Source organism: Poeciliopsis prolifica, unplaced genomic scaffold (genome assembly GCF_027474105.1).
Source record: "Poeciliopsis prolifica strain line A6 unplaced genomic scaffold, Auburn_PproV2 SCAFFOLD074, whole genome shotgun sequence".
Taxonomy (NCBI): Eukaryota; Metazoa; Chordata; class Actinopteri; order Cyprinodontiformes; family Poeciliidae; genus Poeciliopsis; species Poeciliopsis prolifica.
The window spans coordinates 705,325-733,146 of record NW_026562449.1 but is presented as its reverse complement, the minus strand read 5'-3'; the positions used below and the strand labels follow the sequence as shown (position 1 = coordinate 733,146).

Below are 27,822 nucleotides of genomic sequence, written 5' to 3'. Positions count from 1 at the left end.
TGAATTCATTTTTTTATTTAATCAAATTGATAATAGAACGTTTTAAAATGTCATTTTGTAGCAGACTTTTAGAATAAAGTCAATGAAACATAAAATGCTGCAAGTCAGTGACTGCTGGATTTCCTTAGATAGAATTTTTTAAAACTAATTTGAATAATTAATCACTGTACTGAATTAATTGCAGCATATGCATGAATAAAATTAAATCGTCCTTGTATTTTTTTTGTAAAGTGCCTTTAGACAACATTAATTGTAAATTTGCATTACATAAATAAACTGAATTGGACTGAATTAACAGTCAGCTAGTTTACCAGTGATTTAACACATTACTGGAAAGACCTACAGTCTATTAATGCACAGAGCAGATAAACATGGAGCCAGCGGAGCAACACTGTAGGGGCTGAACTTGATGACTTTGTATTTCTGTGTTTCTGATGTAAAGCACTTGGAATCACTTTGCTGCTGAAATGCAAAGTACAAATAAATCTGATTGACTGATTTGCAATCCAGACCCGGAAATTAAGACTAAATCCTAAATCACTTACAATTAAAGGTGTTTGTATCAGAAAATGTTTTTCATTAGGAAAATAGTCATTTTTTTTTCTTCAAAAATGAATCCAGGTTACATTTCAACACTGAAATGAAGCTTCTGGTGCATAACAGCGCTGGCTCTGGAAAATAAAAGTTCATGTGATGATTGTTCCAAAACTATTTTTTATATCTTAATAACATAAAAATGGGAACCATACTTAAAAAGCTTTGGTTTAAAAACACTTTTGATTTATTACTTCTTGAAAATGATTCTTTTTCATATTTCTTTCTATTTTTATTCATCTTCTATAAAAGATGCCAAATGAAGTCATTTAAATATTGACTAATTTACTGCCTTTCAGTTTAAGGCTAAACTTTAAAAACAGTTTGTTCTGGTCTGCAGCTGAATGTTTACAGCTGTGTGCCATTACATACAGACACACTGAACTATATTCTCTGTTTTCAACTCATCCAGATAATATTTGGGTTTTCAAATCTGAGATTCTCCTGAAAAGCAGAAAAAGAAAAAAAACAAAAAAAAAACTAAAATCTCCCTTCACTGCGGGCGAGTTTGGGCCTCAGACAAAGCCAATCAGAAACGGCCACCAGCCACCTGCAGGAAGTCGGCCGTCCATTTATCTCCTCCCTTTTGCGCGTGCAGTCAGATAACAGACCCAGCGGTTGGATCGAGTGTCAGCTGGACAGCAGTCCGACCTGATGGGCACCAAAACACTGTAACGGCCCTGCGCAGCCCGGGGACCCTCTTGGTTAGTGGAAGTGAGGAAAAGTAAGTTGAGCGTCAAGGCTGGGAGTTGAAGACGTGAGGAAAGTGTTAGATTTATGCTGGAAGAGACGGAGAGACGCGCGTCAGCAGCGGCACACACCATGAGCGTCCCGCTTTACGCACCGACCCCCATCCAGCCGGCTCACCCGACCCCCTTCTACATCGAGGACATCCTGGGACGGACTGGTTCGGCCGCCATCTCTTCATCTTCATCTTCCTCCTCCTCCTCCTGCTCCACTCCGGTGATCCCCACACCGACACTCCCGTCAGCGAACTCCTCCTTCACCAGCCTGATTTCTCCCTACCGGACACCGATTTACGAGCCCACGCCGATCCACCCGGTGCTGTCCCACACCGCCCTGACAGCGGCGTACGGCCCCGTCGGAGCCTTCAGCGGCTCCATCTACCCGTTCCACCAGCAGCAGCACCGCTCCATGGGGGAGTACGCGCAGGCGCTGCTCCGACAGGACCCCCTCGGTGAGCAGAGACCAGCGCCCCCTTTTCACTTTCTCCTTTCTGGCAGTTGTGTAACTGACAGCTGCTTTCTTTCGTTGTGCGTAAACTTTGTTCCTAGACTCAGGGTTAATTCTTCCACTTCATCAGTAAGTCCCATTGTTACTGTTACTAAGCAAAACAGTGTTTTCGGGATTCCATTGACAGTTTAATTAGTTTTTATTCCCATTTTTTATGTGAAAAGCGCATCATTTCCCAACAATCAGGTCTAAATATGATCGATTCTAAAAATGCCCGGCCTCTATGACTGTTACACCACTCTCTGTGACTCAGTGCAGGCGCTTTTCTGCGTTACCAAACTGCGTTTCAGAGCCAACGAAACCGTTTTTGCATGATATCACGCTTGGTGGTGCATATCGAACTTCAGATCTTCTCCAGTTGCATGTTCGCTATGTGCAAAAACACATAGGCATAAACACACACACACACACACACACACACACACACACACACACACACACACACACACACACACACACACACACACACACACACACACACACACACTGTACACAGGACCACAACCAGCCGGAGACTTTTGCACAGTTTTCCCAAAGAGCTTCTGCGCATGGCTGACCACGCACACATGAGTCACGCTGTTATTGTGACAGACATTTAGGGCCACAATAGCTTCAGGCATATCCATTCAGCACGCTGGAGGTTGCACTGGGGGCCCTGAGTGGCCGACCTTGACTTGTTCTCCGGGGGCCCATTGTTCTGGAAGATCAGAAGGATCTCCTCTGTCAGGACGGCTGACTGTTGGCGTGGGGGCGTGGTGATTGGTGTAATGTCAGACAGGCCTGGTTGGACTCGGCTGAGTTCAACTTAAATTAGATATGATTGATAATGAGTACAGGACGGTCCTCTGAAGTATAGTGATTCTGGGTTAGTGAGCCAGCCGGGCCTTTTTCCGTTCATAGCGGAAGCTGTGAGCCTGTCGATAGGAGTAAATCTGCTTTCAGAAGCTGTTAAATGTTTTCCTGTCTCACCCCGGCCAGCCGCTTCCTCGGGAGGCCGCTGCACGCTGCTGATTATTTTATCGACATCCTCAATACAGACATATTCAGGAAACACTCGGCCTCTGATAGCCCGGGATCCGTTTTTCACATATTGTTGCACTTCCTCTGCCGGGCCCTGCGAGGATGTGGCTGACTTTCTTCACGGCAGGCGGCGAGGCAGAGAGAGAAGGGGGCGGGGGGCCCCGGGCCCCGGTGGGACCCCCACAGCAGAGATGGAACAAGAAGAGCCTCCGGGTTCCAGACTGTGTGTCATGGCTGCTGATCACCTCTAGACAGACTCAAGATCGATTTGTGGGAATTATGCAATAATCTGGTTATTTTATTGGAGGTCTATAATTATTTCATAAAAGAGCTGCTTTGAAGTCAAATGGGTTCACAGCAAAAACTGCAACAAAATGTACATAATTTATTTTTTATTTCGCTTGAAATAAAAAATAAATAAAAGTTTGCTTTAACTATAAAATGCAGTTTGTTTGTGATTGTTCAGTGAAGTTCATTTCAGTGGGTTTGATTCTGGTTTCTGTGATTCACATTCCTCCAGTTTTGTGATGATTAAACTGAAAACCGTCTGAGCGTCGATTCGATGCTGAAATCGGAACAGATGTGAATCCAAAACATCTGTTTCTGGTTTCAGGATGATTATTGAAACACTTTATCATTTAACTAAAACCTTCATGAAGAATCAACACGACCGGTTTCTCACATCCACTGACAGGATGTGACGTGCGTTTGTTTGTCTGTTTTGCCATATTAACTATTATAAACACAGTAATAGTGAATACTTGCCGGATTCTAGAGTTGAGCTTGTCTTCCACATCAGGCCCCTAACACCTTTATTGGTCATTCCTCAGCCTGAGACCATCATTCTGGTCATAAGGGGATGAAAATGCCGCAGATTGCATGAAAAGCTGCACATGGTATCACATCAGTGAGGCAGAGCAGGCGCCTGCTCAGTGGACAGCTGCCCTCCTCGTCTGTAATCACAGCAGAAAGCAGGAAGCACATGAAGCGGATATTTGGCCATAGTTTTCACTCTGTCACGACCTTCCTGAAAAGACAGCATGCAGCAGGCGGCTGCTGCTGTTGTTTGTTCCACACCATTACTGGGAGGAAACTGCGCTGATTCCGCACATCTATGCGGCCCTTTTCTCTGCTGAAGCATTGCTTTCCTTATATGGGCTTCCCTTATAATCCTGGATGCAATTAGAAATTCCAATAATCGCACATGAAGCTTTGTTTTTGTTGCATGTTTATGTCTTCAAATTTTCATTTTAATAATTCGTTTTAGTTTGCTCTGCTTTCTGCCTGTATTGTTGAATTGTCTAACATCCAGCAGCAGCAAAACCAAAGCTGGAACCGTCTGACTGGACCGGGTCACCGAACAGAACACAGCTGATAATGCAGGTGTGTGTGTGTGTGTGTGTGTGTGTGTGTGTGTGTGTGTGTGTGTGTGTGTGTGTGTGTGTGTGTGTGTGTGTGTGTGTGAAGGGAAGCCCCTGTTGTGGAGCCCATTCATCCAGCGGCCCCTACACAAGAGAAAGGGAGGCCAGGTTCGGTTCTCCAACGACCAGACCGTCGAACTGGAGAAGAAGTTCGAGACGCAGAAATACCTGTCCCCCCCGGAGAGGAAGCGACTGGCCAAGATGCTGCAGCTCAGCGAGAGACAGGTGAGGAGGCCGAACCCGACCAGAACCGACCGAACTTTTTCTCATGTCAGACTTTTTCCTCCGGGAAGACGGGAGCTGTCTGGCTTCAATAATAATAATAATAATAATAATAATAATAATAATAATAATAATAATAATAATAATAATAATAATAATAATAACAAAATAAAAAAAATATAATAATAACATTCTTAATAAAGCCATTAGCCGCTGAGGCATGGGCGGAGCCTTCGTGCTTGTCTTGTATGACGAGCTTAAGAAAGTCATCTAAGTTGATTGTGTCTCTCCACTGTTCATGTTGTTAAATGTATCTGTAACATATCTTGTACATTTGGAAGGACTTAAATACCTGAGCTATATATGTTTATAGGGGACCAACTAGTATTTTTTTACTAGTTGTACCGGGGAAAATCTGTTATGCACTTGTTTTTGTTTTGGTTTTTTTTTTGTTTTTTTTCTTTGGCCCATTCAAAGTTATGCGTATTTTTTTCCATTTAGTCATAAAAGTTAGTTTCGTATTTGATTCGATTGAAAATAATATTCGATCAGTTCTCATCTAGACTTGGACTATTCCATTATTTCTCTGCTTTTCATTCCTGTCATCCTTCAGTTAGACCCGCTGCGGCTCCGCTGCGGCTCCGCTGCTTTTCACTGCGCTAAAAATCAAAGACGATTAGGAATACAAATTTTCCATATGGATGTGAATGATTTTGGGATTACTAACTGTGAATTTATTAAAACTATTTTTTTACACTATTTAAAGCAATAATTGTTGAATTTTGAAGTAATTTCTTAAAGCGACTGAGTTCATAAATCTGGTTCTGTTCGGGCTGGACGGGCTTGTCTTCCTGGACTTTTATCCTTCAGTCTTTTTAAGAGAGTCGGAACAAACCTTTCATGCTTATGTTTAATTAATTTAACTATTTTAATAGTTTAGCTAGCTAATAATAATAATAAGAAGAAGAATTATTATTATTATTAATAAGAATTATTATTATTATTATTATTATTATTATTATTATAAGAATTCTTCTTCTTCTTCTTCTTCTTCTTCTTCTTCTTCTTCTTCTTCTTCTTCTTCTTATTATTATTATTATTATTATTATTATTATTATTATTATTATTATTATTATTATTATTATTATTATGTAACCTTTATTCATTCAGGTTGTCTCATGACAGCAGTAGAACCGATTCTCTCCCTGAGCTGCAGGTTAACCTCACTTAGTAAAAGCATCAAGTCTTATGATCTGCAGGAGGATCCTCATCAAAAAAATAAACAAACAAACAAACAAACAAACAAACAAACAAATTCAAGTGACACAACTTTCAGCGAAGTCATTTATTTTAGTTGAATTTTAATTTGATATTTTTCAGTTCAAGTCTTTATTTTAACCATTAAGTGAATCCATCCCACGTGTTATTTTTGCATTTCTCATTCACATTTTTCACAGCACTATAATTAATAAATGTTCTTTTTTAATTCCTTGATGTTAAAGTTTCGGATCTCAGATTATTATTATTATTATTATTATTATTATTATTATTATTATATAGGCACAAATACAACATAACAGACAGACCCAACAGTCCCATGCATGCATCATGGTGTTTAGGGACTAAGTTAATTTGCAGCTCTTGTCTCTTCATGGTCTTTTCTAATCAGAATCTAAAAACTATCAGGAAGTGAAATAGTAATTAGGTGACACTTAAGAGCCTTCAGGGCTGCACTTTAGGCCCACAGTGATCCACAGTGAGCCACAGTGATCCACAGTGAGTAGACATGAGGATCGTTCTTCTACTTTTTGCCGATTTTGCATCATAAAACCAAAAACCATCATGTACACGTTCAATGTCCACCTGTCCATAAAACAGCTTCAAAACTAAGAAAATTATGCATTTTTATGATTGATAACACGAGGACTGAAGTTTGCTGCCGTTCATAGCAATGACAGGCAAAGAACATCCGAGTGTTTTTGTGTTTCAGGTGAAGACGTGGTTTCAAAACCGACGAGCCAAGTGGAGAAGATTAAAACAGGTGAAGAGCTTTTCTAACAAACAGCTGCAGGTAAAGTCAGCAGAAACATCTGTGTGGGCTTTAAATCCGTCTCCCTGTCTGTGGCAGGAAAATCCCCAGGGCGGTAAGCGGGAGGTGGAGGACGACAGCCCGCTCGGGAGGAACTGTAAGTCGGATAAATTGACGGAGCAGGTGGGGATCCAGAGCCTGGAGAATCGGCAGACAGGCCCAACCCCACTGATGACCCCGGGGGGTCACCGTGTGCACTGTGGGCAGTCCCCCACGGAGCTGGACTCTGATGTGTCCGATGATTCAGACCAGGAACTGGATATAGAAAATAACAGTGAGTTAACACTAAACCCGTAATTGTGCAGCATGGGTCAGTCGGCCTCTCAGCTGGACGATGAACTCTGTTTCTAAATTAGCCTTATGTGCCTTCCTGGGAAGTAGGAAAGCAGAAACAAGTTCAAATAAAGACTCAACCCGGACTTGGAAATGTTTTCAGTTTTGGGACTGGAACCTTGTATTGCTGTATCTCCAGCCATGGCTGATGCTGCTTTCTGCAGCTGTGATTCACATTCAGATCTATTTAACATTCAGTCCTCGGCTCTGTGTTTACCTCTTGTATATGATGTACAATAGTTTTTGGGTTGCATTGGTAGTGACTACTAACAATCACTGTAAATATATGGTATTTCCCTCTATCTTTTATTAGGTATGTTCAGATTGTGGTATACAAATTAATAATCGTTGAAGCTTACAATGTACTTTTGGAGTCATGTTTAAGTGCCTGTTTTTTGACCTGAATAAAGACGTGTTAGCTTACGTTTGACATAAATGTCATTTTTATTAATCAGGAAAAACTGCTTTTTGTTTTGTCTTTTTGCTCTATATTCTTGTTGCACTATTGATCATAGAAAAGATTCCATAATCCCAAACATCTCAGCGACTCTGTCCAAATGTTCTTTAGCTCTTGTCGCAGTAATTGTGATAAACATACTTCCAGATTTGAATTTAAACCTAATCACTGTTCTCCACTGAGCTGCTTCTCTTTGTCCCCAGATGTTGAAATAAAGACCACCACAGATTAGCGAGCCATTCAGCCCATGTCGATTGTTGTCCCATCACCACATCCAACTTCAAATAGCTTATCAAGCTGCCATGCAAACAGTATGAGTGGGACTTTTTCAGTGAGTAGATTAGGTTAATGATTGAGTGAACCTTCAGAGAAGCCGGAACAGAGAGAGCTGATAGACATGCGACACAGACCCGGCTTGTTCGCATCCAAGACATTTTCACAGAAATAAAAAATTGAGCAGATTTCAAAATAATCCTAAAAATTCTGTAAATCGAACCCAGACCTGTGACTCTGTGTGATAATGCGAGGAATATCCAGTAATCGGCTTGTTTTGGGGACATTACTGAGGTTCAACGGCCTCCACATGCAGGACTATTCTACAGTCAACAGAACATGCATCGATCTCAGCTTCTGTATTGTGTAATGGTTCACAAATTGTGCAGAGTAAAGTCAACATTCGAAGGAAAGCACACACAGTTGGTAGGTGAAATGTTCAGCAGCCATACACACATGCACACAAACACAAAGCGTATTGATAAAGAAATCAGAAGTGATTACAGAGGTTTGTTTTCTAACATGATAAAAAAGAAAGCGGCTTTTATGTGAAGCTGATGGGTTTAAGCAGAGCCAGTCTTCCTCGTTTGGTCAATTCAAGCACCAAATAAAGAACAAACACAAGGTGATTAGAGTCTAATGACTAATTCACACACATACATTTCAATGGAATGTTTGAAGAGATAATGAATGAGTGATAATGAATGAGTGAGGCTCTGTCAGCCCAGTGTGTGAGAGCGAGGTGAAATCTGACTGTCAATGTTTCCCTATGAGAACATTAACTGTAATCAGAAAATGGACAGTTTACTCGTTCATATGTATCGCTCGACATGTTTCATAAAGACGACTTGGAACCGAAAGATAATCAGATAAGTTAAAAATCAGATCCCAGTGAGCTGGATTGTTTTAATGAGACATTTATCAACACTTCCTTTTTATCCTGCCCGATTATGAAAGCTGTCATCTTGTACTAGATGTTCTCCTCCAGGGTATATTTAGGAGAGCAGTTTTTTGCCATGATTCTATGAATGGCAGTGCATTAAAAAGTTTTATTTATTGCTTGTTTAGACATGGAGCTCAGTGACAGAGCAGAGTGAGGAAATAAAACAGAACTGACTGAAGTGAAAATGATGAGAAACAATCAGATCCTGAAATTATGTGGAGATCAGAGAGAACAAGGCAATGTCACTAAAACACACCAGCTATATTTTTCTGTATGTGTGTGTGTGGGGGGGGGGGAAGGGGGTGTGGGTGTGTGTGTGTGTGTGTGTGTGTGTGTGTGTGTGTGTGTGTGTGTGTGTGTGTGTGTGTTTGGTGGTATTGATGGATACAAGTTAATGTGTGGATGTATTTGAACGACTGAGGAATGTGTTGACTGTTGACCTTGGCCAAATGGGAGCCATTATCTTCCCCTGCTGAGTCCCTGCACCTCCCCCTCCCAGACTCTGTTGAACTGATAAATTAATGAGGGACAACATTGCTCACATCGATACTGGTGTCGCCACCCGGGACAGAGGCGCATGTGGGGAGAACACACAACAGAAAAAAATGGCAAGACTTTGATGAGAAGCTACTGCTTAACTGTCCTCAGGTCTAACCCACTTTCATTCCTTTGATTTCTCAAAGTCGAAAGAATGTGAGTAAAGATAAAAGTCAAAAGCCCGTCCCTCCACTCTGAGCCAACCAGCCTCCAACACTTTGACAATTAGAAACATCTGAAGGCAGCCTGGTAAAATTAACTCCTTGTTCCACGCTTTGCTTCCTCCAGAGGGTCTTGCTGTTGAGAATCGATTTCTTCCCTCTAGGTGTGGACTGTGTTGACGTTTTAAATTTGATCATATTGCTAACATTTGACCATGAGGTATGTAATGCCCCAGTTCCCTGTGCTGTAACCAACAAGCCTCCACTGTGAAGAAAGAGCTTATCTAAACAAGGCAACTCCATCCATCCATCCATCCATCCATCCATCCATCCATCCATCCATCCATCCATCCATCATCCATCCATCCATCCATCCATCCATCCATCCATCCATCCATCCATCCATCCATCCATCCATCCATCCATCCATCCATCCATCCATCCATTAATTAATTAGCATTAACATTAGCATTAACATTAGCATTAACTTGTCCCTTGGACAAGGATGTTAATGCCAGAGACAGACAGGACAAACAACCATGCACACACTCACACCTCAGGAGCATTTAGGCAGACTAATTAACCTAACACTGGCTCCTTTTGACATGGAGAAGCAGCAGCTCTACTCTGAATCTCTACCAGATGACTGAGCTTCTCACTATCTCTCAGTTAGAGCCCAGACACCATGTCGAAAAAAAACTTATTTCGGTTTCATGTATTCATGATCTCTTTCTTTTGGTTATGACCCGAAGCTCATGACCGTAGATGGGGGTTGGAACGTAGATCAACTGGGTTGATGTAGATTGACTCAGTTCTCTTCACCAGGACAGACTTGTTCAAAAAAGTCATTTCAATTCATTCAACATACATTCCAATTGATTCTGGATATCAAGCAGTGAATCCAGTCCAGTTCATTATTCAGATTAGCTCAAATGGTTTATTGTCCAAGGTAACCCAGCAGATTGCATTGAGTTATTGACTTGCAGCATTCATTCCTCGTGTCGTTTTATTGTTGACTTTGCAGTAATCCTTCATACCGGGTGGTATTGACCAAAGAGACAAGGGAATACACAGATTCCATCAAACTGATTAAAGAACTGCATCTCATCCCCATACAAATATATGATATGTGTTGAAAAATATATTTTATTGCATCCATTCAGTCATTTGTTCACCATTGAGCTCAAAGTTAATTAGCCGGATGATGATTTGTGTTGAAGGAAGGCAAACATCTCCTCTGATGTGTCCCTTGTAGGAGCTAGCTGCGCTCAGCACATCTTAACGGTGACAGATGCTCACTTTGAGATGCAGCGTGTGAGAAAAATGGCTCTGCACAAGATTACACTGCTATTATTTACGTTTTAATTTGAAACGACAAAATACAGACATGTTGCACTTGGGACTGATGGACATGAAGAAAAGATCCTCTGTCCTCACATTGAATATGACTGACAGCTGGGACTGAAATAACTAAGTGAATGTAGCAGGATTTGATTATAACCCATCTGCTTTTATAGAACGTACTCTACAATAATTTTTTTAAGAGTGATCTACTTCAATAAAATAAACTGTATCAAACCTTTCAGAGTTAAGTTCATAGCTCTCACACTCTCTCAGTATGTGTATGACAGTTTTTTTTTTTACCTGAGTGCCTAACAGATGAATGTTCTACTCTTGGAAACCATCAGAAATGGTTTACTGTATCTGCTGTGTCTACAGTGACACCCTCTGAATGGAAGCATTTTTGTTCCTTTAGCACCACAGTCAGTGCGGACGGATGCACACGACCCATGTACATGTCCAACCTTACCACCATCCAGTGGTGTTTGAATAACTTCAGAATGCAGACTGTGTGATGGTCTTTATCTGGTATAATAGAGTCATAAATAATTCATTTACTTTGTGGAACCTAATTTATGAAAACTGCTCCTTCTGTTCTTCAGAATTTCTCTGATAGTTTCCTCTCTAACGCCACACTGACATCCATGGGAGATTATTCAGCAACACTAGGTCATTTGTACCCAGAATAGACTAAGTTCGAAGGCTGCATGCTGAGTGGACAACCAAGTTAATGCTGACACAAGTGCCTAAAATAAAGAAGTGAAACCGTTATTTACTCCAAAGAAAACTCTAACATGCGCAGCATCAATCCTGCAGCATCAAGCCTGCAGCATGCCTCATGTGATACAAACTAAGTGTCTGATTAAAATAAGCAGAGAAAAGTATAAATGTTTGAGTCATCTTTATATATCTGTTTTACTGCCATCATTGTTAGCTAGATGTGTTCAATTATGATTGTGGGATATCAGTTGAGAGACTGGTATCAAATACATTACAAATAAAATATAAATACAAATACAAATACAAATAAAACAAAACAGAGGATCATGACAATGTGGAAAACAAACAAATATCATCCATGATGCTTCCAGTATAGTTTGATATTAAATGCCAATTAATAGGATTATTTCTAGGTATTACCACTGTAGAATTATTGCTAACTTGTGTTAAAAAAAAGTTCTGAACACAATCTGCATTAAAGGGCAATAATTGTGGAATCTAAAATTTACTTGAAATGGATCAGACAATACGACATCCAGGCAAAGGGAGAGAGTTTGTTCAGCAACCTAGACAAAACCCCAGTGACTTACTTGAGTTTGACCACTGGCAAAATCCTTATTTTTAACATACTGGACTAAATCTGACCAATGAGTTTTATCTCCACCTGGAGCATAACTTCCAGTTCTCTTCTTTAAAAAGGTGCTTCATCACCCTGGAGCGCCAACCCAAGAGCACACCAAAAAGCCTTGGCACTGGAACAATTAGGTCTTCTTTAAATATTACCCAAATCACAATTCACTGTGAAGTTGACAGGAGAATGTTTTCTCTCTCCTCTGGTTGGACTCTGGGAGTCACTGAAATTTGGGATTTTTCAGACATTTTCTGAGCCTTAATAGCAGCTGATCTGAACTATTTGAAAACACTTTATTTGACTAACGTGACTCTGTCATAAACATGACAACAACTGTTATAAACATTCATGGATGTTTATGACCATCATCATGAAGTGTCATTCGGTAAATAATGACACTTTTAATGGACTTTACATGCTAGTTTAAGAGGAATTTTGCTTTAAAACTGTGATCATGTACCTAATAATAATACTTTTAAAGGTTTTTTGACGCTACTTTGCATAAAAGGTGTCTTGTGTCAGGCCTAAGCGAAGACATTTTGGAAACAACTCCAAAATCTTATTCAAATTGAAAACTTTCTTCATGACCAGTTTCTGATTATTACTGTGTGTGGAAGTAATTTCAAATGTCTGATAAAAAAATACTGTTCCTGTACAACTCTAGTTAATCGTTCCTGCAGAGTACTGTGTCGCAGATGGTGAGTCAACATTTAGGGCATGAAGCTGTTCCAAAAACCACTTAATCTGTGTGTGAAAAGGTTAGACAGTGAAACATTAATCCCCCAAACAATAATGCAATAGATAATGTGTGACGGAGGCCATTTGAAGCAATGGAAAACAGGAGAGGTCAAAGAAGGCTTTCATTCCTCCGGCAGCTAAGGAGATATCACTCACCGATTCGTGGGTGCAGTCAAGTGTGCTATTTGCTTTTCAATTAGGCCATAAGCAAATGGGAGATAGGGAGGTTTTAAAAGTATTCACCTGGTACTTAGAAGAGTACAGGATCTTCTGCCTCACCATCCAATTTACAATGAGTCCACCTGAACAATTAACTCTTCAAACAATCCATCCTGGCACAGCAAGGCTGCCGATTATAAATAGTTATGGCCAAATGTAGCAAACATCCAGGTGAATTAAGGGACTGAAAGAACACAGGGAACAGTTTGGGAACAACATGAACTGTGGTGGTAAATATCTATATGGGGAGAGGAAAGAGGAGGACAGAGCAACGAGTTAGAGAGAGAATCTTTAGACAGGTATTAGACATACTAATCATTATTTCTGTATCAAAATGTTGTTGTTTTGTCTCATGTATTATTCTTATCTTAACTGTACTCTGTGTGGGAGAACTTTCTAAAATGAATTTCTCTGTGGCAGTAGTGACCACACTCACTCCAGTGTTGGATCTTCAAAGTGAATTGATTCTGAGTGTGAGGTTGGATGCTCCAGAAATAACTGGGTTCAGAGGATTCGTGTGCTTCTGGTGACCAGAGAAAATGTTTCTCTGGAGGTGTTTGTGCAGCAAGAACTGTTTGACTGCTTCATGAAGTGACAGTAACTAATTACTAAGACACTAATTACTTCCAGCTGTCAGCAGTGGGACAATTACTGACTGTCTGAACCTTCTCTGGATTCATCTTTACCAACCCACTTTCAGGTATGTATTCATAAAAATATGGAGCTAGAACTTTTCTGCCTCAAATTAACAGTGATTCCTAAGGAGACACTGAAGCACTGGGTAAACAAGTTTCTGATGATTTCTAAGGGACTTGCAAAAGATCATCCAGATGGACAAAGACAGCAGCACAGTCAACTGGCATAAAATAAGATCTCAGAAGTTAATAATGTAACTTGACATAAATGCTGATGCTAACAGTGATGATAGATATGATTGGAAACACTAAGCAGAAGATGTCATGTTGAATGGTTTTGGTGGGACCAAAGTTCATACCAAGTCGAGCACATCAGCGGAAGTTCTGAGTGTTTATTAAGCAAATCAAAATAGAAACTTTCATGTCCCAGTTTTCTTGGAACTTGAGATATGAGAACAGCGAGAAATTTGAAGTGTTTCACACTGTTTTCCAGTTGTTGCCAGAGGAACAACTGAAGAACATAACAGGAAGACAACAGGGAGGAATGATGGTGTATCAAAGATAATCACAGAGGGTCAGGTAAGGAGCCATGGAAGAACAATAAAACCAAAACATGAACACTGAGGAAGGAGTGGAGAATGAGAATCTAATCCTTATGCTTATCATTTTCCTCCATTGGTTATGTTACAAAATGCATTCTTACCTGTGTGTAGTAATTTAATAAAACTTTATTTTTATTGAAGAAATTAACAAAATGCCAATAAGTCTGTCAAACAGTATTGTGGCATAAACAGAACCAAACTCAGTGAGGAAACTCTGTCCTCCCTGCAGGTCTGCATTCAGACAAATCAAAATCCTCAGCCTGGATGGGCGTCAGCAGTTTCTCCTCTATAGTATTTGATTTTAGCATTTCAGGTATCATGTGAAAACAGCAAGTTAACATAAATAAATAAATAAATAAATAAAAGGGGGTGGCATTTAGGAGCTAAAAGGTAATAGTATTTCACCTCTCCTTTTTAAACTAAGTCACATGATGGGTCAGTTACATTATTATATGCATCATGAAGGCAGAGATTTTTGACATTCTACAAAGTTTGTCCACTTGTGAATAAATTTTGATGAACTGCTCCTCACTGTTCATGATATGTTTTTCTCCCTTCAAAAATGTTTTTTCAGTTTCTATCTCCATTGAAATGGAGATGGAAAGAACCTGCTGGGGGGACAGGTTAAATGTAATGAATTTATTTAATGGCTCATCCAATAATTAAATCACAATGCTACTGCTGTCAAAACAATGGACATCATATCAAAATACAAGAAATTCATGTCTAATTATTTTGTTCGCTGCTTGCTGCTTTGCTGTTTCTGTTATTTCAATCGGGAGAAAAATTTGATGCTTATTTCACAAAGTCTTTTAGCAAATCATTTGTGACACTTCAGTTGTCTATGAAGTGTTTCACGCAAAGGAAGATGACTTTCTCCACTTTTCCAAGAAAAAATACAATTTAACCAGACCCCTCAAAGAGGTTCTGATGTCAATAAAGCCAACAGCTGAACATTTTATCATATGAACTTCATAACATCAGCATCCTTGAACAAAATGTGTACGAGAAATAAAAAAGACGCATTCACAAAATAGAAGAGCAGGAACTTGTTTAGCAGTTCTGCAGCAAATATTGTGACGTAATAGTTAATAAAACATAGTAAGGAATAGAGAAAAAAGACCACAATGAAAATATGATCCAAACAGAATACAATATCTCTTCTGCACTGGCGATGCAAATTTAAACTTTTCTGTAAAAAGTACAAAAGGAGATTTTGCATGATGTGCCACCTCTAAACAGACAAATGAAGGGTTTCAGGAAACTATTATGGTGCTGATGTTTCCAGCTTTAATGTGACTGCACAGAACAATGTGGTGTTAATTTGTTTGGTTTCCGGCAAAGGACTGTGAAAACAGTGATGGTCTTGCAGACAGGAAAGGACAGTATTAGGTGAAGACTGGAGACTGGGTGAAGGGGGATTTTTCTTGGCCAAAAGAGGATGTTAGACAAGAAAAAGGATTAAAAGACAGCAGGATGCAACACAACAAAACTGAGTCAAGGTGAGAAATATCATGAAGATAATGAAGAAAGACTACACCCAAAGCAACACCATGCCAAGGAAAAAACACTTCCATTCTGTTCCCTCTCTTGCCGAGCAGGGTGGGGCAGAGGAATGAGGAATGCTTCAAACCACTGAATGTCCAACATTCAGTGGGAAACAGGTCAAGTATCCCCGGAGCAGATATGATCAAATCAAGAGTTTGCAGTTCACTTTTCTTCATTACAGTTCAATTTATATTCAAAAACACTTTCTTGATCCCAAAGGGAAACTAAATGTTGTTACAACTTACAATTCTAATTCTTCATAGTATACAGTAGCACATGGTGGTTGGCAGGAAAGAGCTCCTGTAGCAGTCTGTATTACAGCTTATTTGAAGAAGACTAACTAAAGACACTGTTTTTCTAAGACAGTCTCAGGAAGAGGTGGTCTTCTTGAGATCATCCTCATAATTTTCATAATTTTCTTGATTTGATGAAGAATCCTTCTTTGCATCTTCATCTCCAGAGTCGGTCTGACATCTACAATTGTTCCCACACCATGACACAAATCGCTTCACCGGCTCTGTGTGCTCAGCCTTTTGTCCATCTCTAATTCACCTGACAACAGCAGAGTCATCAGAGTTTTTCTGGAGGTGACAGAAATCAGATTTGTGCTGGAAGTCTGAAGTGTACAGAGAAGAGGAATGGTGAGAGTACAGAGCCCTGTGGTGCTCCTGTGTTGCTAACCACGTTGTTAGACAAACACTAAAACATATTTGTCATGGAGTATAAACTGTTCAGAGATAATGTGCTATTCTTTAATCAGTAGTTTTCATTTTCTTGTAAACTGGAACATTTTAGTCAAGTTAGTTCTGAAAGGTGTTGATTTACATTCAAGAACAAGCTCATTATCAGAAAACAAGCTGTGCACCCAGCTACATCTCCATTATCCATGGAAAGTATTATCTGAAACAATGCTAGTAACAGGATGAGCTTCTTTATCACTTCCTCCCAGTTCCTCTTTGTTTGGTCTGCATCAAAGCAAGAGGACGGGAAGGAGGTGAACTGAAACCAAAGGATTCAAAGAACGGCATGTTCACTGAAAATGAATTTAACAAGAGAAATCCTATCATTTACTGACAAAGACAGAGCCTTGTGCCTTGCTAAGCTACAGCTAAATGATGATATGCTTTAGAATCACAAATGATCAGAATGTGGGCTGCTGTAGACAACAGCATGGCAAAAACAAAACAATGCATGATGTGCTAGTGATGACAAAAAGATCCTGTATTTATTGGATTTACAGTTTGTATTAGAAACGGTATAATTAGTGCAATGTCAAAATTTAAGACATGTCAGATAAATTTGCATTATATTAGAAGCAGAGTCGTTTGACTGTAAGCTGATTTGGTGGATACCTCAAAGATCTGTAGCTCCAACAATGATGGGAAAACATCTATTCCTGCTCAGTAAAGACAACTCAACAGACAAAGTTAATTTGTAAAATTTGAGTTCTTCAACTGTAGTATATTTTTTGAGAAACTCACTTGGTATTTTCGAAATATTGAGACAGATGTAAGAAATGTAGCACAGCCCTGAAAAAACTATAACTTACACATCACTGTATTTCGTGAGTTAAATGAGTACCAGATACTGAATTTGCATGTTTTTCTTTTTATTGCAAATGCTCTTTGTAGTTCTAGTTTGGTCACAGCATTGTGCAAAAGCAAAGTGGAAACATCTTAACAACAAACCATCAGTGAAAGCTGAGGTCATACAGAGAGAGAGATTAAAAAAAGAATGAAATGCAAACAATTTGCTTGGCAGATTTTGACAAGTTCAACAGTTTTGCTTGCAACAACTCAAACAATGAAATGACTATTAGTACTACAGGGAATGACTTCAGCATTCATATGTATAGTTCATTTTGACGTAACATGAGAAAATGATAATGCTACAAAAGCTAGTGAACTTTTATTTCCAGCATCAAGTGAAGAGAAATGCTTTGAGGGTTGGGCTCCACACAGCACTGGTGTTTAGGGAACTCAAACAGCTAGGGCCGGCCCTGCCTCTAAATATATTAAGTTATCTTTATCTCAGGAGCTAATTAGGCATCTTTAGATTCATTTCATTTAAAAGGAGAGAGACCAAAAGCAAACTGTAAAAACTGTTGGCCCTAGACATTTGCCTATCAGTGGCAGCACATGTTCAACAACAGGAGGCAATCTAAGACCCCTTCACGGTATGCAACTGCACTGCTTTGATAAACACTGTGTGTATCTTTGCATCTTTTTCACTTCTTCATTCTAAAAGCATGCTGAGTCAATTGCACAACAATGGTGGACAGACCAGACTGGAACATGCACACAGTGACACACTCATTTTTGGTATTACGGTGTCCAACAATTATTTGACAATGGGCTAAAAAAAAAGAAAAAAAGCATACTCTTAAAAAATGTTTTGTCATAGAAAATATTTGTTGCTCTTTATTCTTTGCTTGTGCAGCAAGTAATAATGTAGCAAACAGCTTCCTGTGGGTGTAGAGGTCAGCTAGCAATCATCACTGCTCAGAGGGAAATGTAGAGATTATGGAGGCAGCCAGCTGTTGAACACAAAAAACAAACAATTATCAAGACATCTGTATTTGCACGGGGAGCACTGAATGAATAGTGAAGCCATACTGTCAAAGCCATCTGAGAATAACAATAATTTGACAATACTCTAATAAAACCATCTTAATTTTGAATGCTGTTTAAAACAGCCAGCAGTTCTGATAATCATATAATAATCCTAGTCAATAGGTTTCTTATCAGCACCAATATCTGGAAAACAGGAAAATCAGGGAGGACAAACACAAGATTAGAGCATAGCCTCCTTCCCACTGCCTGCTTGAATCTGTTCACAAAATCTGCATTGTCTGAGCTAATCTTGACATTTAAATCTATATTATAGTTTTAACAGCAAATGTGCATAACATAGATTCAGCACACAGCACTTGCATGTTAGCTTTATTCCAGTCTGTGCTCTGTCCCATTCTGTCATTTCTGTCAAATGGAAGCTATGATATTCATGTGTGTGGGACGGGGGGTCAGCTTTGATGATGCTGTGCTCCTTCAGAGGAATGGCTGAGAGGGTCAATTCAGGGCATCTATAATTCAAGGATTCATTCTGCAGAATTCAGAATGAAACCAGGATCAAGGCTTATTCCTTCAGGTAAATTACATGAATGCAGAACTCCTTTGGAAGGAGCTGGTCGTCCTCCACGAACATCCACTTTTCTCAAGAACCGTTTCCATGTTTGGCTTCACTACACTACAGTTTTATCCAGAAACAGCTCTGACTCACTTGGTGCCAGCGTTACAAACACTGAATAGCTTTCTGGACTCTTTCCTGTCTTTCTTCCTTCAAACTTTATCTTCTTCACTCTTCAATAGCTCCCTCTCAGATGAGTCATATTTGACTGATTAGATGACTAAAGTATATCAAGCACTTCACGCACAAATGGGGATTCTCTCTCTTCTCATTACACTGTTTATGTCACAAGGATAAATGCTATCCTATTTAATAGAAAACAAATCTATTACATTTTCATTTCAATGGTTTAAAGAAGATCTAAGTGTCTAAAATTAACAAACATTTCATTATTTTAATTATGTCTTGTCGCAGATTCAAAACTTTTCTGATTGTTTTGATGTTGACTCGACAGAAGGTAGATGAAAGCCATTAGCTTTGTTTGACTTCCCCTTAGTCTTTGATAAATCTGTGTAGCCGGATGAGCTTGACCTGTTGTTCCAGGAGGATGAAGGTGAAGAGGAGCTGACCGCCATGGAGGAAGACAGACTGCACTGCAAACAACCTGGTCTGCAGCGACTGCGGCTCAACCTGCACACTGTGACTCCACCAGTCTTTGTTGAGCAAAGCCTCTACTTCACGCATTATAACTTCAGCCAGAAAACCTAGAATGTTATTTCTTAATGTAGCATAAGATAAAACCATTACAATATTAGATGGTAATTTACTGTTTCATCACTAAAAACAACCAACAAGGTTCACATTTGCTTTAATATCATCAAAAATGATTTTCTGTAATGAAAACACCAATACTTGAATCACTGTTGATTTTGTAGAGTAACAATAAGGGACATAGAACAGCAGACACAGATATCCACTGAGGAGGATGTTTACATTTCCTCTGGTTCTCAGTCACAACCTGTCCACTTTAAGGAGGCTGGAGACAAAGCTAACAACCTCTGAGGGGTTTGTGTCTGCTAAGCAATAATTACAAATGCCATTTTTCTCTCTTCTGTGTGCATCTATGTGTATCTCCCTGTGTAAGCGATGAACATGACTGAGTACACTGAGCACACTAGGCCCTGAGAGAGACACTTATTGAGCTAGTCAAGCTTTTTGTTGGGCTCACAAGAGCTCTACATGCAGACTTACTGCTACATAATGGTGAGGAGAAGGACCCAAATGCAGGAGACAGGAGCAGGTGAAAATAATCTAAAATAATACATCACCAGAGGAACACTAGGAGGCCAGCTGGTGGAAATAACAGCATGACTGCAGCTGGCTAATAGATGGTTAAGCTAGCAAGTTCTGATTACTAAACCAGGAGCAGGTGTTTGATTAGAAACTTTGTCCAGAAGATAAACAACTGAAGATGAACCGAGGAAATGTGAGAAATGACTGATAGAACACACAGGGAACAATGGAGCAGAATACCATTTCCAAAATAAAACCAAAGTCCCGAAGATCATGACAGAAACTCCATCTTAAGGGTGGGTTCTCCGAACCCTGGTGTGCTCCAAGGATACAAGAGGAACCATCAGAAGAAAGCAGGAGGCCAGTCAGAAATGCAGTTTGATGCATGGTTTATATACAATCCAGCACAGAATCAGAATCAGCTTACTGACCAAGACTCTGAGCAGAATCAAGTGATATGACTTCAGTTTCAAGTGCTCACACTTGAAACTGTACTTGATGTCTATACAGACATCAAGTATAGATATCTAAGCTTTAGAGGACATGAAAGAAAGGATAAAATACTGGAGGTTTGAGAAAATAGAGCACAAACAAACAAACAAAAAAAAAAGAAACAGAAGTCCTGATCTGGGAGTGCTTTCTATATTAGTGAAAAGTGATAAGGTAATCCTTCCTAAGCAGTTTCATCTGTGAGAGAAACAGGTCAACTCTGCGCTGGTTTTAAAGGCTGTAGGATAAAAGAGAGACCATACAGTCAGTTGCAACAAAACCTCAACCAATAACTTCAAGAGAGATGCAGTTAATCCTCCAATCCACGAAACTGTCACAGCTACATAGAACACCAGGCCACATATAGAGAAAATGTAGAGAAAAAAGACATACAGTATAAAATTAGAAGTTGAAACAACAAGTAATGCAAATTGGAGAAGAATATAACAGAACAAGGAAAAATGGTCAGTTTGTCCTCCAAACTAGCCTAAACCTACGGCAGCACAACTACTAAGATAGCTGAGGCTAACCTAAGCAGCTCCAATTATAACCTGCATCACAAAGTAAAGTTGTAAACATAGTCTTAGAAGTAGACAGAGTGTTCTCCTTATAGACTGTTAAAACTGGGAGTTATGGTCCATGTTTGTAATTTTCATCAGAACTCTGAGCTGCATTTTAGATCAACTTTACCAAATCTTGGTGATTTCCTGATAGTAAAAAAATGACAACAGTTCAACCATGAAGTAACAAATGAATGGAATCATTTTCAGAATCACTCCTGCTCAGGATGTTTTTGGTTTAGGCATTATTCCAGAGGAGAAGTAAGCAAATTCTAGAATTATGTGATTCAAATTGGATTTTCAAGTCAAAGATAAGATCAATCTTACGTACTTTATTACCAAAGACAAAATTAAGTTAATGACATCTAGAATAAGTGACCAACTAAACAGGCTATTCAAATGGATAGATTCAGACTCATTTACTTACATTTCAGTGCATCTTAGTGAACGAATATTGTTGAAAGGCTACATCTACTTATTAACATTTACTATTATTATTATTATTATTATTATTATTATTATTTTACCGTAAAAATCCATTTACGAGCTGAATGTACATGTTGCATAAAGTACTGCCCCTTTCTCATGGAAAATTGTCAGAGTGAGTAGACCTAAACAGAATAGCATCACGCAAAATGGTGAGGACCGGATGCCTTTTTCATTTGATCTCTAATGGTTTCTGTGAGTTGAAAAAATTATTCTGAGGAAACATTACATACTGACACCACAGAATATATGGAGCATTACTGCCATCTGTTGGAGAGGTTACAGTCTGCTCTGGCTTTGAAAGCTCAGTGTGTGATAAAGAACAAAGGCCAACTGGTTAAGAGTTGATAAAAACAAACAAACAAAAAAAAGATATATTTTAACCAAATTAAGTATGAATAAAAAAGTTTTAAAAAATTCCAAACAACAGGGCTTTAAAAGTTTTGATTTCAAACCTTTCTTGCTGTTCACACTGTAATTTCAAGGATTTGACTTCATGCTTATCATTAACAGATAAGAGTACATAACCATGTCCACAAATTATTAAAATTGGAAAAACTGATGTTTTTTTCAGTGTCAAAACTCTGAGAGACTTTATCAGAAATGACAAGCTCTTGGCTCTGAATTTAGTGTGTTCAGACATCCTCCGGTTGTATTTGTGCAGAGAATAACCTACAATACAGGTCAAAAGTTGCATAGCAGCTTCTGCCCCGGATGCACACAAAAAGCAGGCAGGAAGTGGGCAGGAAGCTGGCACAGCATGGAGAGGAAGAGCACATGGAGAACAGAGGAGACAATGGGAACCTCACTCTTCACTTTTTTAATAAAACATATGCACTTGACATGAAGAGCATATTAACACCAACACTAAGTTTAATATTGAATACATTAACCACAGCATTCTGGTGGTTTTTGGTTAGTACCGCCAGAAGTGACAGGGCTAAAACAAATTAATATTAAAATTATTCTATATTTTTTGGACCAAAACAATTTTTGGCTCAGTTTTCAGTCTGGGTTATAGAATTTCTTAATTTTGCTCCAACTTGGCATTATTTTTAACTTGCCTGTATTTGGGTTCCAAATTCCACAAAATGCCGATGCGCCATAATGGAGAGGAGAATGTCAAACCATCGCTCAAAGTCATACTCTCTCTTCACTTCCCATTTTTGCTCTCTGTCAAAGTACTTTTTTCGGACATATATAATTTTGCGACGTTTGGCCGTTACGGAACAGGCCAACTATTTTGTTATGTAATTGGCCTCTTACTGTGTTTGTATGACTGCTGCACAGGGAAGTCAGAACTATGTTTGCATTTATTAATTTACAATAACTTGCATCACTACTAAACAGCAATAAGACAGAACATTTTTTGTCTACCTTTTGTCCCGGCTGCCTGCAGGAACAGTTGTTAGTATTAAGGCGCTTAAGCAGGAAGATCTCAGGTTTGAATCCTGGCCTGGGATCTTTCTGTTACTGCCACTTGCCACGACTCTCTTGCAAGAGAGATTTTTCATCTCAAGGAGTTTTTTTAAAGCTCCTGGTTAGGTAAAGGTTGATGATAGAGCTTGCATGATCTTCTCTCATGTTTTGGTGTTTTTGTGGGTTCTCCAACCTCCTCAAACCTCCTCAAACTGGCCAAAATATGTTGATAAATTAGTCTCTTTTAATTGTTACCAGGCTCGAGCGGTTCTGTGTGTGAATTGTTGTTTGTTCCGTGTGTATTTGAATGGCTTCCCGATGTAATCCTCTAAAAGGCCAGTATTATGTAAAATCAACCTTTTGAGCTTAAAATCATATAATAATATTATTGTCTCGTCAAAAACATACTTTGAATGTTGTCTTGATTTTTTCTGCTTGTTTGAGGAATCCTTTCAATTCTCAAATTCCATTTTGGGAAGAATAGAAGGAAATAACAAAGTGGGTTGTGAAAGCTGCTCTTTTCTTAAGCTGCTCTTCCACAACATATCTGTATATAGTAATTAGTACTTACTAAATCTGCTTCTGTGCCAAGCTTTATAAGTCTAACAGTCAAGATTTCGTTTTGTTGGTTTCAAAGTTCAGGGAATCACAAGGTCTCTTTTTCCTGTTGCACCCTCATTTTCTGCTGACCATAGCAGGTGCCCTGGAATTCAACCCCCACCTTCTTGTCTCCATACAAACACACACACTGATTTTTTTGCTGTCTTTTTTTATTTAGTTCTGTTAAAGATGGACACTGACAGGGTCCATGCAGCGCTACCCGACCCACCAAGTCAAATTGAAGAAGAAAAAGTGGAAGAGAAGGCCTTTGGGAATTTTTTTGCTGAGTTAGAATCTGTGGAGTTGCCTCTAGGAACTACTTTAAGGTAAATTTATGGACAACTCATTATCTGATTGTTATATCTTAACTAAGAAAATGAGTGAAAATGAGATTCAAGCAAAGAGCTTGAGGAAGTTTTACCAGCCTCAGAAAAGGCATCACAGCAACTTTTCAATGTGGAAAAGTACAGAAGTAGTGTACTGCAATGCAGCAATCATGTACTGCAATATTATACTGTGCTATCTAGAACTCTTTTAGAGGGAATTCAAATTTCAATCAAATCACTTGTTTTACTCGGAATATTACATAAGAAGGAAAGATGCTAATATATATATATATATATATATATATATATATATATGTGTGTGTGTGTGTGTGTGTGTGTGTGTGTGTGTGTGTGTGTGTGTGTCTGTGTGCGTGCGTGCGTGCGTGCGTGCGTGTGTGTGTGTGTGTGCTAATTTTATTATGTGTTTACAACTTCTCATAAATATAATTTACTAGACTCATATAAGGGATTCTATCTTTGGAAATGGTAGTTTTCTAGCCAGCCTGTAGATTGTTCTTTGTCACATTCCTACTGGATTCGTGATATTGGACTGTTTTTGCACATATTGCTTTCTACTGCACCTATCCCATTTAGATAGATGAAACAATGAGAAGTTTTGTGCAGCCATGGGTAAATATTTAGAATGGTTATTGTTGTAAGTTCTTTATTCTTAAACAAGAACCTGAAGACATAAACTTCAGCGATGAGAAACAGGAGCTTCACAAAGAGGCTGACAGGTCAGATTTGCAGAATAGAGCATTGCCATTTACCTTTTGTTTTAATTGGGACCATGCATTCAGATTCAAACTGTTTGTTGGTCATGCCACTGATTTTTGCATTCTTATGCTTTTAACACATTTGGAAGGATGTGCCATCATCATAAAAGAAGACTTTCATCGCCAAACCTGCGCTTAGTGGATGAAATTTGGATTTTTACTTTGAGGAATATAACAACTTTTTCCAATCTTTCAGTTGGCAGCTCTTTTGTTGGGGCCATGGTTCCTTAATGAGGCTGTTTTCTCTCTAATGGATCTGAAATTAAAGATGTTCCTTTTGTCACAGTATTGTTTAAATGTTTCTTTTTCTATTTGTTTCAAATACTAAATCAATGTATGTAATATGTAACTCTTGTTACATATTGCTGTTCTTATGGATGATGTGATTCTAACTTTGAGCATGTTACAGATGCAAACTATCATTAGTTGAACTGTTAGAATTGACCCGAATGATAGATAATATCTGTTAGAGCTCCCCCTGGAGGCCGGAGCTCCGTCGGACTGCTCGGTGCTGGAGATGCAGTCAAAACTGTAATACACTGTACATAACTATCATGGCGGACAATGAAACCCTGGAGTGTGTAACGGAGCATGAGCGGATACTGCAGGAAATTGAGAGCACAGACACGGCTTGTGTCGGTCCGACTCTCCGGTAAGAGCCGGTGATTCTGTCCGCGTGCGGTTGTTTATTCTCCATGTTAGAACCTTTATGTAGAAACATTCACAGCCTGTAAGGCCAGGGCTAGCACTGCTAGCTAACATCCGTAGTGATGAAATGAAGCAAGAAGCTACACACAAACTAGCTCACAAAGCGCTTGAATAAATGTAATAAATCTTTACTAACACCAGACTCACTTGTGATTTCCTTAATGCTAAATAAAGATACAAAACCATTGAATTAACGGAGATGTCAATATTGTCTGCTCGTGTGGACGTTGTATGTCTTATTGTTATTCTGCTGATGTTAGCTGACGGCTAACTTGTAACAATCTTGTTGTTTTGTACAAATCAGAAAGTTAAGATTCACAACAGTGTGTCGCAGGACGCGGCTCGGTCTGTGGGGAGGGTTTGAATTGATCCAGTTCCAGCTCTGTTGTATTCTGGATCAGTTCTGTTGCAGAACTAGCTTCCGTTGTGGCTGTCAAGGCCACCATGAATGACATCAGTTTGACAGGCTGCAAAGTGAACTCAGCCGCAACCTTTCTGTATTCATGCCCTGAGGCGATGACTTTAGCTGTCAGTGAGTAAAACAATGAAGATACGCCCGAAGGTAACGATGCAGAACACTTTCAGTTTTGTTTGATGTTTATTGATGCATTTCTGATCACAGCACTAAGTTTCATTCTGTAAACAGTAAATCTGGTTAGGATGGATATATTCCTGCGTAGTGGGGTGTGTGGCAGTTGCAGAGACCTTTAAATGGTATCATAAATTTAAAAGGGTCATGATAGTCTTAAAAAAACAACAAAAAAACAGAGAGGAAAACATCAATGTACATGTACAGCATAATCTTTAAGCTTCATAGTAACAACCTCAACTACTATCTCTGTCTTTGTTCCATATCTGGGTTTTATTTGCATACGCTCAAATGGATTCATTTTACTTCTCTTTTCTTTTTTTTGTCTCCATCTCCCTGTGTGATGGAGATTCATTCATTTTTACATTGGTTGTGGCAGAGCTGTTTGTTGAAGATGTAATTGCACTGACATTGCCGAAAATTCCAATAATATTCAAAATGATTAATCCACATCTTTTGACCCTATTCTTTTTTATACCACACAACATGTCATCACCACTTTCTTTGTGGTCAAAGGTTATTTTCTTCAGATTGCCACTGTGTGTAAGGATCTTTACTCCCAAGTATAAAACTTTGCAGCAATCCCTTAGTGAGCATGCACAAAGCAACAGTGGAGAGTAAAAGTCCCCTTTAGCAGGACGAAACATCCAGCAGCACCAACACTTTGCTCGGTATGAATGATCATGTTGCTGGAGGTTTGATAAGGCAAAGCAGACACACAAAAGAAACTCAGATATTCTGACCAAGAAGTACTGACTATGTTTTAAGAAAAAGTAAAGAGTTAAATGGCAACAGTAGCTCTTTCTGCGGCGTCATCTAAAAGAGAAACACAGCTAAGCAGATGAGCTCTGAGCCAGTTGTCTGTCTTGAGCGTATGTAGTGAGTTGCAGTGATAGATCAGCCAATGGCTTTGTTGAGGAGAGAGACGAGGTTAAACACTAAAGACAGGACCAAGTGCATCATGAAGAAATCAGCAGCAACTCAGCTGATGCTGATGCAAAGAAGGTGTACAGCTAAACAGAAAGACAGACCGGATGTGGTTTCTATGAAAAGAAAAAACAGAGAAACATGAAGTTAAAAGTTGAATTTAGAAAATAACTTCAATTATTTCATTCTGATCACTAAAGGATCTTCCTCCCATTCTACTGCTAGAACCTCTGAACCAGCGGTAAGCCCACAGTCTGTTAGCAACATATGGACCAATCAGATCTCTAATACGTGATGGAGATGATAATTAAGGGCTTTATATGTAAGAAGGATAATCTTAAATTTTATTCTGTTTTTAACTCTTGCTGCAGATTTAGTCTCGGCTAAAGGATTTTAAGTTTAATTCCTGTTGGTAAAGAATTACTCTTGTCCAACCTTGAATAAATACATGCATGACATAAGATAAAACTTTATTGTCCACCAAGGTGGAAATTTTCATTTGGATTTCCAACTATAAAGTAAAACTCATTCATAAAATCCCTCTCATAGACTCTGGATATTTCCAATTAAGGCTGTTCAACGGTATGATGATCTTTGAAACCTGATTGAAATTCTTCAAGCAGGTCGTTCATTGCTCACACACCTTATTAGCAACTATATAGGAATGATGTCTTTACAAACACAAACAATGGGCTGATACATGTAAATACAGACAAAGCTTGTATTTACATGTACAGTCACTCAGTTTGTAAGTTTGTTAACACAGAGTGATGGCCAGGCTGCAT

General features: G+C 39.1%; 2 protein-coding genes across 3 annotated transcripts in view; both read left to right on the top strand.

The window, feature by feature from the left end:
- Nucleotides 1-1,212: 1,212 nt before the first annotated feature.
- Nucleotides 1,213-7,356, top strand: hhex (hematopoietically expressed homeobox). The gene is made up of 4 exons (XM_055021180.1): nt 1,213-1,792; nt 4,336-4,514; nt 6,502-6,552; nt 6,640-7,356. Exons 1-4 carry the CDS (start codon nt 1,372-1,374, stop codon nt 6,895-6,897), a joined length of 909 nt encoding a protein of 302 aa, XP_054877155.1. The 5' UTR covers nt 1,213-1,371; the 3' UTR covers nt 6,898-7,356.
- Nucleotides 7,357-25,325: 17,969 nt separating this feature from the next.
- exoc6 (exocyst complex component 6) overlaps nt 25,326-27,822 on the top strand; it is a 28,155-nt gene continuing 25,658 nt past the window's right edge. For both annotated transcript variants that reach the window (XM_055021174.1, XM_055021173.1), the window contains exon 1: nt 25,326-25,465. In XM_055021174.1, coding sequence (XP_054877149.1) covers nt 25,368-25,465 — 98 coding nt within the window. In that variant the 5' untranslated portion in view covers nt 25,326-25,367. The remainder of the gene's footprint in view (nt 25,466-27,822) is intronic.